This window comes from Branchiostoma lanceolatum, chromosome 13 (genome assembly GCF_035083965.1).
Source record: "Branchiostoma lanceolatum isolate klBraLanc5 chromosome 13, klBraLanc5.hap2, whole genome shotgun sequence".
Taxonomy (NCBI): Eukaryota; Metazoa; Chordata; class Leptocardii; order Amphioxiformes; family Branchiostomatidae; genus Branchiostoma; species Branchiostoma lanceolatum.
In genome coordinates this window covers 15,409,309-15,423,891 of record NC_089734.1, presented here as the reverse complement: position 1 = coordinate 15,423,891, position 14,583 = coordinate 15,409,309, and the positions used below count along the sequence as shown (strand labels likewise).

General features: G+C 40.4%; 2 protein-coding genes across 2 annotated transcripts; one reads left to right on the top strand and one right to left on the bottom strand.

The window, feature by feature from the left end:
* Window positions 1-517: 517 nt before the first annotated feature.
* LOC136447705 (dynein axonemal heavy chain 6-like) lies at window positions 518-6,856 on the top strand. Its single transcript, XM_066446746.1, has 7 exons — window positions 518-1,280; window positions 1,948-2,022; window positions 3,279-3,437; window positions 4,200-4,322; window positions 5,412-5,599; window positions 6,087-6,315; window positions 6,657-6,856. The coding sequence occupies exons 1-7, from the start codon at window positions 809-811 to the stop codon at window positions 6,854-6,856; spliced, it is 1,446 nt and encodes a 481-aa protein (XP_066302843.1). The 5' UTR covers window positions 518-808.
* Window positions 6,857-8,302: 1,446 nt separating this feature from the next.
* LOC136447590 (rhodopsin, GQ-coupled-like) lies at window positions 8,303-14,512 on the bottom strand. The gene is made up of 3 exons (XM_066446594.1): window positions 14,298-14,512; window positions 12,172-12,299; window positions 8,303-9,013 (listed from the first exon to the last, which is right to left on the bottom strand). The coding sequence occupies exons 1-3, from the start codon at window positions 14,510-14,512 to the stop codon at window positions 8,307-8,309; spliced, it is 1,050 nt and encodes a 349-aa protein (XP_066302691.1). The 3' UTR covers window positions 8,303-8,306.
* Window positions 14,513-14,583: the final 71 nt, after the last annotated feature.

The window sequence follows — 14,583 nt, the reverse complement described above, 5'->3', positions numbered from 1 at the left end:
CCAATCAGAAGTTTACGATCTAACACTGTGATATTGTTTTGTTTTTATTCTATTTCACGGGTATTGTTTTTCCTAATGGTTTCTTCTCCTTCTCTTCATCACCATCCTCCTTCTCTTGTCAAATCTTTAAATCAGTTCGTCTCTGTCATTGGACCAAATTGCCTACATGTAGAATTGGTACAAGGGTACAACAAAGCTCTGATGCTTTTTGTCTGTTCATTTTTTACAGGCCCTTAAAATCATCTTATTTCATTCTATCTTATTTTGTTATGCTCTTTTCATTCAATTTCATTATAGTTCAGCTGTTGTGAAGGACGCATGAAATTCATTTAATATGATAATATATATAATGTACATGTAGCAAACAAAACCGTTGAGCTTTTTTATTCAGATCTGTTTTAATTGATTTCTGACCTTATTAAGTTATTTGTCCAAACTTGTGAAAAACTTGGACTCATTAATGTTAATGTGTAGAAAGCAGTCTAAAAATCATGTTTAATTTGTCATCTTCATTTCCAGGTCTGCCATTGTGTACTTTGAGGATGGTGAACACATCTGGAGGTCCACAGTCGAGTCCTGGTTTCTAAATGCCTACAATCGGTGGACAGTCACAGCACAGACAGTCAAGGTTTGGACTGACTTGATTAACGACGTATTTCCACAAACCATCGAGTTTCTGTCCTCCAACGTTGTCAGTGTACTCGATGTAGACACCAGCTACTCGAGCAGAGCCAGGAGTCCTTGCTGTAAAGGTCTTCAAGAAGTCTCCTCCTTCCTCAGTATCTTGTCGTCACTCTTGAACAAGCACATGGCAAGGGACCCAACGGACGCAAACTCGATACGGTCCCAGTCGCCGCGTGATGACACGCGTTCCCAAGCCAGCTGGACGTCCGCGGGGAGCCAGCGACGAACGATACGCCTGGAGGACCTGTCGCCATCCAACCAAGCCATTGTTTCGCAGAGCATGTTCGTGTTTGCTTACATCTGGGGGTTCGGAGGCCACCTCCACAAGAGGCACACCGCAGTGTTCGATCTCTTCGCGAGAAAGGTGCTCTCCCAAGCCAATCAGCAGATCCTAATCCCGCCAGTAGGGAGTGTGTATGACTACTGTATCGACACGAAGACCGGAACGCTCATTCGATGGCTTGAGAGGCAGAACCCGGAACGGTCGCGTATGATGGCTTCCACGTACACCGTCCTGCCCGAGGTGGAGCGGTACTCGTTCCTGATTGACTTGCTCGCCACTTCCCAGCAGGCCGTGCTGCTGGCTGGCTTACCAGGTACGTTACAGAGCATTACTGCAAATCTTGAAATATTCACGGTGGATTTATTTTCTCTGTTTTTATGGTACCTCTTAACTGAAAATATTTTTATCTTTGCACTATGTAGTATGTTGTGACTGTTAACTTAAAACACAGTGAAAACCCTCCCTCCCACTCCTACCACAAAATTAAATCCTCGCAAAAATAGATAGATTTACAGTATTTTTGTCTTTTTCATTTCACCCCAAGGGAGTAAAGTATCTTTTGTTTTTGGCTTGTTTGTGTCAATCTGTTGCTGTCATAGACCACAAAATGGACTTCAATTCTTTATTTCAATGTTTTACGTTTACCCTGACCTTGGTGCTGAATTCATGTTTGCTTTGAGATGTGTTTTCCTTTGGGAAAAGACCATGTTTTATTTCACATCAGGGAAATGAAGCATTGTTACATGTATGTCTTGTGTAGCTGTGTGAGTTACTATGTATCTGACAGTGTGCGTTTCTGCAATCCCAATGTAAGACACAACACATTGTAACCACACCTCCTCATTAGCACTTTTTGTCTGTGGGACTGGAATGGTTGCAAAGCAGTATGGGTAAAAGGGCTGAAGAGTGCCATCTCTGATTCCCTAATTGCTTTAAAAGATTTATTTATGTTAAGTAAGTTTTTCTTTCATTTTTCACAGGTGTTGGGAAGACAGCAATGATTCAGAACTTGGTTCAGCCCAAGCACAATTTGACTCGCATACCCATGTCTTCAGGTAAGGATAAGAGCAATTTTAGACTAGTTATTTAGTAACCAAAAATGTATCTCCTACATATGACATGTGCTTTCTCTGCATTCCTGCATTCAATTTGTCTATTTGTTTAATATTAATATTTGTTAATTCGTATTATTTGTTTATTCGTATTATTTGTATTATTTGTCTATAATTGTAATGATGTAATCTATACTCTTTTCTCTAGTTTTACGTATTACATTAGGCCACAACGACTATTTGGATGGCATCCGTGCAGGCATCAATTTTTGTCTGTTTTCACCTTAAGATGTTTTAAACCATATTGCAAATCATACAGAGAAGCTGCAAAATGAGCAGTGAATTATGAGAAAATATTTGACCAAAGTCTGACAAAGTTATAGAAGAAGATGTGAAAGAGCAACAAAAAAAAACAGTGTCATACAATTTTTTACTTGGTAATACCATATTCTTTGTGTTCAGTCATTTGTTCAACCTTCCTACCTCTTATATTTTGTAATGAAGACAACTTCTTTTTTGGCCAAACTTTTATCATCTTTGCATGCTCACTTCAGTTTTTGGGTGCCCAGAGGATATCATCAGATTCTGTTGAATCAACTTACTTTGATTCCCATTTTAGTTAACAATGTTGTGGGGTCACAACCAAGCGGTCCCGGGTTCAAATCCTGTCATGTCACCAATCTTGTGCCCTTGGGAGAGGCACTTTGCACGACTTTCCTCACTCTATCCAGGTGTGAATGGGTACCTCACTTCGGTCGGGGAAGGTCGTATTGAGGTCACCTGGTAGCGCCGAATGGCAGCCGCTCAGACCCTTGTGTCAGTTGAGACAGTTCCACAAAATGCAAGTGTGGAGCAAACATATATTTGTTGCCCATGTGTATCATGTGAAACCTGTAAACCCTGCACCAATACAGCACTAGAAAGGCTGCCATTGCACGGGTAATTTCTCACCAATAAAAAACATTATTTATAATCATAAGTGTTGAACTTTCGAATGAAAGCTCATCTGTGAGGGGCGTGAAGGAGGCAATCTACACAAGGGCTTCTCTGAACCGCGATGGTGGAAGGTTTCGTCTTCCCGCCTCTTTTGATTCACTGCCGACATCATCACGCTTCTGGCTTCCCGGCGTTCAGCGCAGTGAATCAAAAATCTAAAAATCTGAGGAAGTTTGGAGTTCCGTCCGAAAATTCATGGTGAGTTCCTTCTTTATGTTGGATCAAAGCTCAAAACAAAATGTTGAATCTTGTTGTTTTTCCAGGTCTGAGTCCGTCCCAGTTACAGCAGGTGATAGAGTTTAAGATGGACATGCTGACCAAACGCAGCGTTACAGCCAGGACCATGAGCAGTAAGGGGAAACTGCACAACCAAGAAGTCTTCTTCATCGATGACATCAACATGGCCGCTAACGACCACTGTGGTGAGTAATAAACTGGTGTATATACTAGTACAGGGCTGTCCCCGTGGTGTAGTGGTCTGCGCTTCTGTTACTAGCCACATCTAGTTCAAATTACCTTAAGTGCTGCTACCTAACAGGATAACTGCTGAAGATCCAGCTCAATTAAATAGAATTAAATTGATAACTAAAAGGTAGAAAATCAATGGAAAACTATTCACACGCATGCACGACGCACACACACACACACATGCACACACACACACACGCACACACACACACACACACACATACACACACACACACACACACACACACACACACACACACACTACAAAGATTATTCTCAAGATCAGCCCTAGATTTTTGAACATGGCCTCATTTTTGCTGTTTCTTTTTGAAATTCAAAACAAAATATGCCAGGTAAGCAGTAGCATGGAAACCATACCATCGGGGCTCCCCGATATCTCTACGGCGCGGGGAGTGATGCCCTCCCGCCCAGACAGCTTAGTCCGCTCTGGGGTGGGTTTACGGCCTTGGATTAAATTAGCTCGCCCCCTAGGGTGGCGGCGGAACTCTCTATGGCAGCTAAAGTAGACAGGCTGCAAAAATCTCTATGGCAGCTAAGTAGAAAGGCTATCAGAAACGGTTCAATAAAGCAGACTGGGCCCGGTAAAACACCCCTAAGCCGACCCCTATAGACTGGGACCAGGCTAGGTAAGCAGATGTGTTTTCAACTTAACTTTATGACGTAACTTTATGACTGAATACTTTCTGCTTCCGCAGGTACTCAGCCCTGCCTGGAGGTCCTAAGACAGATCATGGCTCACGGCGGAGTTTACAACATCGACAAGCACAGCTTCAAACCCATCAGTAATGCTGCTTTTGTCGCTGCCTGTACATCTCCGGGTAAGCAAAATATATTTCGCATGAAATTTAATCTGTGTGCAGTATATATCATAATATATGACAGATTTCAACGGTGTTGTGTAGATGGCTTTACACAACATCTGGAGTTAGGATGCAAAGGGTAGGTGTAACAGTTTGTTTAATTTTATATGATCAGTTGCCACTGTGGACCTGAGAAGCTTGTGTGTTATGTCAAAGAGTGTTACGTTTTTTTCACATTGACCCATCACTTAACCCTAAAACACCTGAACGGGGTCATTTTTGACCCCAGGCGTGGATTTTGATGTGCTATTTGAACATGTTTGATCTGAAAAGAAATTCCTTCCATGACTTTATCTATTCTAACCTCTCCTAATTTTCTAGGGAGATTGGCACAATACTGTTGACATTATAGAGGAAAGTCTGTGTTGAGTCCGCTGGGGTCATTTTTGATAACAATCAGCGAAAAAAAAATGAAAAGGGAGATTTTACGGAACAAAACATTTTGGAGTCATTTTTGACCCCGTTCGATCATTTTAGTCGCAAAAATAGGTTTGGGTGTTTGAGGGTTAAGGGACTTGAAGAAAGTAGTCATATTAGACTATTGACAGGATTCTTAATGCTTGTGTCAATGGGGGAAAACATTGAGAAATGGGAAAATGCGCAAACACATATTGCCCATAATCGCCAGGTAGTCTTTAAGCCGGCGTCACAATTCATGCAAGCGTCCGCCAAATTTGTAGATCGCCCAAAGCTCGCCGAATTTCAAAACTGCCCAAGCTTTGACCGTATTTTCCAATGAAAATCTTGAGTGACGTCCGTCGAACACTAAAAACTAAAAATCCCCCATGAGACGGTACCATCTCTTGGACTTAGACGAAGTCAGAATCGTCTGACCTGGTAAAAGGCCCATATTTGGATCAACTTTGATTTCTAAGCCCTTGTAATCGACAAGACGTCGGCCATACTTCGGCCGAAAATGCAAATTTGAAGCTTGCCAACACGTCGGCCGAGCTGAATTTCTTATTTGTGACGGGGGCTTTAGGCAAAGGTGTTCACCAGACAAAGTATAGGTTTGTGATGTATACGTCAATGTATTTTATTTTTCAGCTGTTGCTGGCATAGGGAACAGCGCAGCCTGTCATCAGATGAGTCGGAGGCTGATCAGGCTGTTCACCGTCATCGCCTTCCACCCGCCGTCGCTGGACAGCACAAAGAAGCTGTACACGGGGATGCTGCAGTCGTGGCTGGAGGAGTTTCCTGTGTACAGTGTGGCTCACCACACACGCATGGCTAATGTAAGTATGGTTACACATTTGCACATGCCTTTAATAGGCATAGGAAGAAAAATGTTGTGTTTCAGGTTACCTGACCAACCCTAGCAAATACCTGTTGACCCTAGCTTTTTTTCTGTTGACCACCAGCAAGGTAGATAAGATTTCTGAGTGATGGAAAAAAAAAATTCAAGAGAGTGTTTATTGCATAACTCAAGCTGTTAATGGATCCTGATAATATTTGGTAGTTGGGTAGGAGTAGGAGTAAAACAAACTACTTCAAGGTCAAGTTTGAAAATGGGTCACCTAGTGGCTTGCAAGCAGAACTTCCGGTTTTGAAATCTGATATACGTGTATATTATGTGTATATAGTTGCAATAGAGATGGTGTAAAGATGGGATAACCTTACATATGTCATTTTCATCTTGGCTTGTCTTTGCTGATGAAGATTAAGAAGACTAACTCGTCAAGCTCTATGTGCATAACAGACATTTCCGTTTGACCCCTCCAGGCGATCGTGTCTGCCTGCCATGACCTCTACAGACAGGTGTCGACCCACCTGCCCCCCACCCCCCAGAAGGCCCTCCACGTCTTCTCCCTCCACGACCTGTCCAGGGTAGTCCAGGGGATGCTGCTGCTCACCCCCAGGGTCAGGGGCAAGCCCAGGCCCGTCAGGACCAGGGCAAGTTCAAGGACATGGAGTATGGTGTCAGGGGAAACCTCTACATCGGAAGGCACAGGTAAACTTGTCTTTTTTTTACTTCACTCCTTTTTAACTTGTGTGTCTGTGTGTGTTTTAGCAATTTTTAAAATTTGCAATGGGGTGTCGTGTCCGAATCCCTTGACATACTACGGATGTTGTGCCCTTGGGAAAGGCACACATCACGTACCAAACAATTGATATTAAGAGTACAATACCTATTGAGGCAAGGAAACCACAAACATGGTTTAGTGACTGTCAACATACATGTAGTAAGGAAACAGTACGTTCCTTATTTCATGACAGCTCCTTCTTGCACAGGGTAATGATAATGTTGTTATTATATATTATTATATTATTAAATTTTTTGTTTTTCTACAGGAAAATCAGTGAGCATTTTCCCAGTCCCACCATCGGAGGATGCAGGAGATGGGAGGACCCCCAGGCGTGGCCTGAGCTGGGCCGGTAGCCATAGCGACACCCCGGTAGCCCCGCCCCTACAGAAGCTTGTCGTCAGGCTGTGGTGCCACGAGGCCATCAGGACCTTTGCGGACAGACTTTTCTGGGACGAAGGTATTTAAAAGTGTATTATACTGTAGGGTATTAGTAGATTCTTTTTACACAGGTAATCTCACCTGCTAACGTTTCGGTGTTTGTCAGACACCTTCTGCAGAGCTTCTGACTGGAGTACTGCTTCTCACCGCTATAAGTAGCCAATGCAGGTGGCGCTGTTGCGGTGAGAACACTGTCCCAAACGTGGCTAGGTTCGTATCCCCTCTCGTCACGATTCATCATTGGTGTTGACTTCCTTATCCAGACTGCCTCCTTAATCCAACGGGTGCGTCTGTTATTCTCTCTGTCATTCACTGTACTGCTATTCACTTTATCTTCACGGTGGCAAAATTTCACGGTGGAAGGAAAATGGACATTTTCACTGAAGTTTAACTTCACGGTGGAGGCAAGTGATTTAATGAACGGATGTGTGAAGGAATCATATTACAACTTACAGGTTTTTCACGGTACAGTCTGAGGTGACCGTGAAAACAGTGAACATAAAGTTACAGTTAAGAAACAAGAATTACAGTATTTTCTATTTTTCATCTCTGCAATCACCTAATAGATGGAAAAACTAAACCATGTGCTTCAAAGAACAGAATTGGTTTACCCTGTAACATCTAAAACCTAATTTTACCAGGGTACATAACTCCTCCATCCTAAAAAGAATAATTACGTCAAAATGAATCTCCAACCCAACATCCTGCAATATATCTCCTGTATATCTACAAAATGTAAACTGTGCATACATGGGGGTGATGTATTGAGTAGAATTTGTGGGCAGAGGTTTTGTTTTTCAGACTTTTCAAATTCAAATTGTAAGTTAAACAAAGCTTGCTTACTTGCTGAAATGAAGCAACCATGACTAATTATCAACTTTCATCCAATGAAATAGTCTGGTGACAATCAGGCAGTTCTGGATTTTATATACAATGTATAATTGTTCTTTTCTGAATGTTCAAACTTTTCAGTTAGCACTGGGGATTGTTCTAGTAAGTAAGAGATGCTATCATCAGCAGTTATCACTCAAAAGTGAAATTTGCAAGATAGTATAATTATACAAGTACATTAATGCATTCAGATACAGTTGAATCCCTTTTTGCTTTCTCCATGAAAGAATATCCTATTTTTACACATCATTATCATGTCATTTCTTCTTGTCATACAAATTCTTCTCAAAGAAAATACTCAATGCTACACAACCTGAATTTAAACATTCACTAAATTTTGTTATGATATCACTAAAAAGAAGACAACATTGTCATGGCTTCTCTTTGATTCCAACCATCGTGGACTAACATCAACTGCAATTGATATAAATTTGCAAAGGAATTTTAAATACATCCATTTGATATCAAATATTTTCTTAGGGCACAATCATAAGTGCCAGATTTCGAAGTTACTTACTAATAGATAAATGGATGCAAAACAATTTTTTCCCAAAAATTTTCTTAGCTTCAAAATTTTCATTTTCATTTAAACATATCCCATATGTTTGGCTGACTTGTTATATGTTTTCATAGCTATTGCACTCCCCCTATACACTTTCTTACTTCCAAAGAAATACCTTCGAAAGGCAGGCAGTGATAGCGCAAACAAAATGGAGTTGACAGTCGTGGACAGTTTAGCAAGCGGAGAGGCAGCCAAAGCTAGTTCCGGTGGTATATACACTTCTGCTATGCCCAGAATCACCACAACCATATACGGTAACCAGCAGATACAAAACAGCGATGTGATCAAAAGTCCTGCCAGTGCAATGCTGATTTCGTTAACGCCGTTCTTGGCGCTTTTTCTGATAACTTTGCTACGTCCTAGCTTAAGGACTTTATAGAATATAGAACTATAGCAGTAGCAAATATCTACCAAGGGAAGAAAGAACCCACAGGCCAGAAGAGTTACTATATACGCTTTTGAAGATATGTCAGTTGACAAGTAATCCATTGTAACGCTGAACTGGATAGAGTCTATGACGAACCGGTTCCACCCAAATAAGGGAGGTAGCATGGAAACTATAGATATGAACCAAATCAAGGCTAATTGTGTCAGCTCTGCTGAATGTGTGAATGCTGTTAGGCTGTGTAGTGGAGCTCTGACCACGCCCAGTCGTTGCCTAGCAATAGCAGTGATTGACAGGATGGACACCATGCACGACATGCCGGTCAGAAAGCCCACCACCTGGCACCCTGCAGAAAATAAACACAGACATGAAGGATAATCAGGATGGCAGACTTCACCTCCTTACCCTTACTACTTTGCAAACCTTTCAGTCATATTGGATAACTGGATTGTTTGACTGAATTGAATCCTGTATGTAAAATCAACACAATTCAAACATATAATTCATTGTGTTTCTGATATGTTGATGAAGATATATAAAGATAAAATTAGATAAAGATTAAAGATTAAAGATAAAATAAGATACCACCCAGCTCTAAGGATGTATGGCAATGGTGGCTTTGCACCAAGAATGCCATCCAAAACATGAGTCTATATCCCCCCTTGTAGATTTTTTTTCTTCTTCAGATAGCATCCTTGATCCAGCATAAAATAGTAAAGTCAATTTATAATGCTGAGGAAGGTACTGTAACAGTAACTGTACTTCACTTCATCTTCACAGTAGCAAAATTTCACGGTGTAAGGAAAATGGACATTTTCACTGAACTTTAACTTCACGGTGACGGCATGTGATTACCGAACAGATGTGTGAAGGAATTATAAATAATTACCATAGGTTTTTTTCATGGTGATGATACGTTCAAGGTACATGTACAGAGGTGACTGTGAAAACAGTGAACACTAGAAAGGCAACATTTGCGGGAGCAAATGCAACATGTTTCGCCCATTTCCCTCCCCATGCAAAAAGCGACTGTGGCATAGAGGCTAACGTTTGTTGTATGTCTGCAATGTTGGTATTTGAATGAATAATTGAAATTCAATGTACTTGGTATTTATCCTAGTTGGTTTCGTATTAAAAGAGTTAATTATGTTTACTTCAAGTAAATGTAGGACCGATAATGCAATATGGCGCTGGTATGACACTGTTAATATATGCAAAAAGGTGACCAACAAAACTTCGCCATCAAGCCAACTATCTGGTAACGTTACCAGAAACAAAACAAGTTGCAGACGATTGTGTGTGGTGAAATCTTTTTAAACAAGTGCGAGTGGTTGCGATGAAAATACTTTTTTTTTAGTACAACGCTACGCCACATATTTTGTTTAATGCGCTATCAATCAGCGCCGATATTCAAGACTTCCCCGCGGCCCGATAGTGTAGACATGTAACGGGTTTACGCAAGGAGGTTGAAAATTCTTAGGTTTACGTCATTTTTAGCCAAAAACTTTAAACAATTACTCGAAGCAAGGGCCTCCTTGCTCAAGGTAAATTTTCATGCACTTCACAACTCTCTATTGATATTGTTAATGTTATTGTCAACGTCTCGACACGGGATGTTTCCTAAGGTGGGAAACTTTGGACACTTTGTGTGCACTATTGTGCGCACTGCACTGGTGTCCAATCTTAGAGACACGGGTAGAAAATTAGTGTACATAGCGAGGAAATGTCAGGTTTCACCATAGTGTCCAAGCTTGCAAACTTGTGGAAATCTTTGTTTCCATGCAGTGTTAAAATAAGAAAAACACTGTGTGTCGAAAAATACCACCAGAAAAGCTTTGAACCTTCTCAATTGCACTTAACTTCAGTAGGACACAACAATAACAACACAAGGATGTAGTGAAGTTGTGTCTGCACCAGTAGTGCCCCTAATTAAATTGACTATTTCAACCAACCAGGTTGAGCTTGATAAATCTGCGCTCTCTCATTGGCTGGCCGAATTAGTCCACCCGGCCAGATGAACAAAGATGTGACCTATAGGTCAGTGACCCCATATGAGGAAAATAGCCGATCTTCTTCCCAAAACACCCTCTAAAATCGCATTTCGAAGTGTTGTATGCCAAAAGTGCGAATGGGATTCTTTAAATATTTGTTCAATGTACCACCATAGCAAATTTCAAGTCATTTGAATGTATTTCCAGAGCACAGGAGGCCAAAATGTACGTTTTTGGTCAGAAAAACCTCAATAAAATCACTTTCAAGGTCAATATCGAACAAATGAAAAAAGTATCCCAGGGTATTTACCCACTCTACCTGTATACCAAATTTCAGCTCAGTTGGTACAGGGACGACCGAGCTGAGTCGATTACAAGATTTGACAGGAGAAAGAAACCATACGAACACAATATGTTGAGCCCAACAGTATAAAGTTACAGTGAAAGAAACAAGAATTACAGTAATCATCTTTTAGCTTGTGCTGTAAGAACCTTAGTTTTCTTTTCCGATGACCCCCAACCTGATGATATAACACTAATCAAAGTCAGATCCTTAGGGCAAAGTACACCATACAAAGAAACAGGCCTAAGATAAAACATATCATATGTTGGGGTAGAGATAACGATCTGGCAACATCAAAAAAAAAAGTAGAGATTGCAATCGGGACCTCTGGTAACAGAGATTGTGATCAGGATTTTTGCCAATGCAATCAGGATTTTTCCAGACTGGATACAATAGGTGAATTTCTACCCTAACATATACGTCACACTGGTTCTAGTTTTCTTTTGAAGATTTGTAGACTTCCAATCGAAGAGACCCATTGACTTTGATTGCATATTCTTTAATGTACCTTATTTTATTTCATAGGGCTTTGAAAGTTTGAGTGCAGAGGATAAAACATGCAACTGTACTCACTGTTTCAGTTTTCTTTTGAAAAGCTCTGTAGACTTGAAAAGAAAGTTACTTTGAACCTATTGTACTAAAGAACTATCAATGATAGTACTGTTTCAAATAGCATTGAATTTACAAAGGAAACTTGTTTAGAGAGCACAAAATTTCACAGAAAAATGCTTCTGAAAGTTACTGCTTCAACTAGATAGCACTAAATTTACAAAGGAAACTTGTATTGAAAGTGGAAAATGCTTCTGTGAGAGTAAACTAAAACCGCCACATTCAGAGTGTTTGATATTTGATATCTTTGATCGTAATATCATAAATCAAGCAAAAAATCCCAGAGCTCCTCACTTACATGTATGTTTGATTTTGAATTTGAGCATTTTTCTTTACTATCAGTATCAATCATGGCCAAACCTGTTTAAAACAATGGCCAGGGGGTCCTTATGCAGAGGTGCTTAGTACGTGTTTGACTATATATCAATGACCAGGTGGTCCTTATGTATAGGTGGTCACTAGTACAGATTTGACTGTATATCAATGGCTAGGCATTCCTTACTATGACTTTGACATAGGAATTCAATGAGATGAAAGGTGAATTGTGAATTTTGTACCTACCTATATAGCCACCAACCCATCTGTGTAGATAGTTAGAGACTGCAGTCACTGGACTGTATGCCAGACACATGAGCAGTTGGCCCAAGCACAGATTTGCCACCAGGTAGTTCTTAGGCTTTCTTAAGGCCCTAGATTTAAACAAAGGAGTAGTAAGGAATTATATAGTACCGTGAGGAATTGAAAATTGGAATAATCAAACCTTAAGCTTTAAAAACATCCCTTAACCAAAGTCTAAGAACAGCAAGCTTGTTATGTTGTTGTTGTTGTCCATGTTTAATATCTATTTTTCCGCTTGACATGGTCACATGGTGCTGTGTGATATATATTTTCCCCAAGCTGATATTGAGATGAATGTTTTGTTTTGACTTATTTTATCAACCAAAATTGGTTATTTGCAATCATGGATTTAATTAAGACTCTTCCCAGATATCAATGTGCAAAATCAATTCTAAAGTCTAAGAAGAATAGGTGAAAGAAGAAATCTAAGGAATTCATTGTTTGATAGACTAGTAGTTCTTGACCACTTAGGTTTCATAATGAGGCCAACTATTACTTTTTACAGCTTTGGGGTGCCAGGGTATGTCATCCATATATTCAAATTAGAACGGCTTCACTGGGAATTATATGGACATAAACACTGTATGTTCAGCACCATGGACAGGAAAGGGTTCTTTCTAAAAATTTAGTTGCAAAGTGGCGCAGTAGGTCTGGAGTTGGCGAGTGAAACTTGGCCAAAAGCAAGCATATTTTGATAAACTGAAGCAAAATGACCTAGATTTGAAAATTGATATGAATGACGGTGCTTTGATCATAACAAGGCCATACATCACCATAATTTGCTTAGGGGAAAGCCTTTATCAAACTATGAATAGAATTGACCCCATCACTCCAAATTATGTAGACATAAACACTGCATGTTCAGCACCAAGGACAGGAATGGTATTCCCATGTGGAATAGAGATATTCTAAAACTAGGGCAAGGTTTTGCGGCCACAGTACACCGCAAACTTAAAACCACCGCGGACATTTTTGTCCAATACTGTAGCAGTATGTAACTATATAGCACTGCCGCAAACTTAAAGGCAACCTAAGCAATATTAGGGCTGAAAGTCATATATTCAAAATCAATTTTTTTTCTGATTTCTATCAATAGTAAGTTTAGATAACACCATCCCATCGCATATCGACCATCATGGAGCAAAAAGGTGATGTCGTTGTGTGGTGGGAACTCATTGAAAATCTGAGCACTTGGAGGCCATCATTTCAAGTCTTCCGAACATGCACGATTCTGACCGATAAGTGACGAACGCTTCCGAAGAAATAATCACGTGGTCATGGCTCAATGTGCTTGGGCAAGGCTGGCCCCTTGTAATAGCAATAGCTAGTCGGGCAGCCTTGGCTGCTGTACATTGTACACAGCCGAACAAATAAATAAAATAAATAAAATGTGCTTGGGCATTGTGACGTCACGCGGCCGGAAGTTACCGAAAATTGTCGACAGAAAACGGTTACGGCGGGATTCTGGGCTGATTTTTGGGGGGACCCAATAAATAAAATACTCCTTTTGTGGCTTGCTTCTGTGCTATTTTTAAACGCCCAAAGTATGAAATAATGATGAAGATGTGCTGATATAGGGAAGTAAATGTAAATTTCAACCTCACCAAACAGAATTGCTTTCCCAAGAATATTTCAAGTTTTACCCCCTGAAATCGCTTAGGGCACCTTTAAAACCACAACGAACACTCCATTTTCTCCTTAGTGTGAAATTAAAACCACGCAAACTTAGATGCATTTACATTAGATAAGGAATACTGTAAGTGTAATTACTATAATCATAATAACTTCTCGTCCTTACCCGAAGAAAGCATACACATATAGAAAGCCAAATTTGTTAAAAATCACGCAAAAAAGATACAGTTTTGACAAGATACAATAGTTAGCAGAATATCAATGAATTACGTTGAGGTTTCCTATTAAAAAAAGGAATGAAAGACAATTTATGCCTTGGACTATTCAAAATCCTTTTAAAATGTCTTTCATGATTAAGAATCCAACGTAAAATTTGTGTATGATTTGGCAAGACTCAATTGCTTACAGAATACTGGTGGAAAACTGCTTGTACTTACCTGAAGAAAGCGTAGACAGCCAAAGTGTTCCCCACGGCTCCAGTCACTCCAAACAGCAGGATTAGAGTGGCGTTCACAGTCTGACCGATGTGGAACCGTTCCGCATGAACACAGTCTGTCAGGTTTCCCATGTCCGGCACGCTCTCATTTCCTGTCGACGTTAACTTACAGAAGACAGAAAAGCTGTCGCTTGAATTGTCATGAAAGGAGTCCATGATTGAAAAGAGCTTTTTCCGCAATAATAAGGTGGTCTTCAGGTGGCAAGATGGTCTCGTGTCTAGGTTTG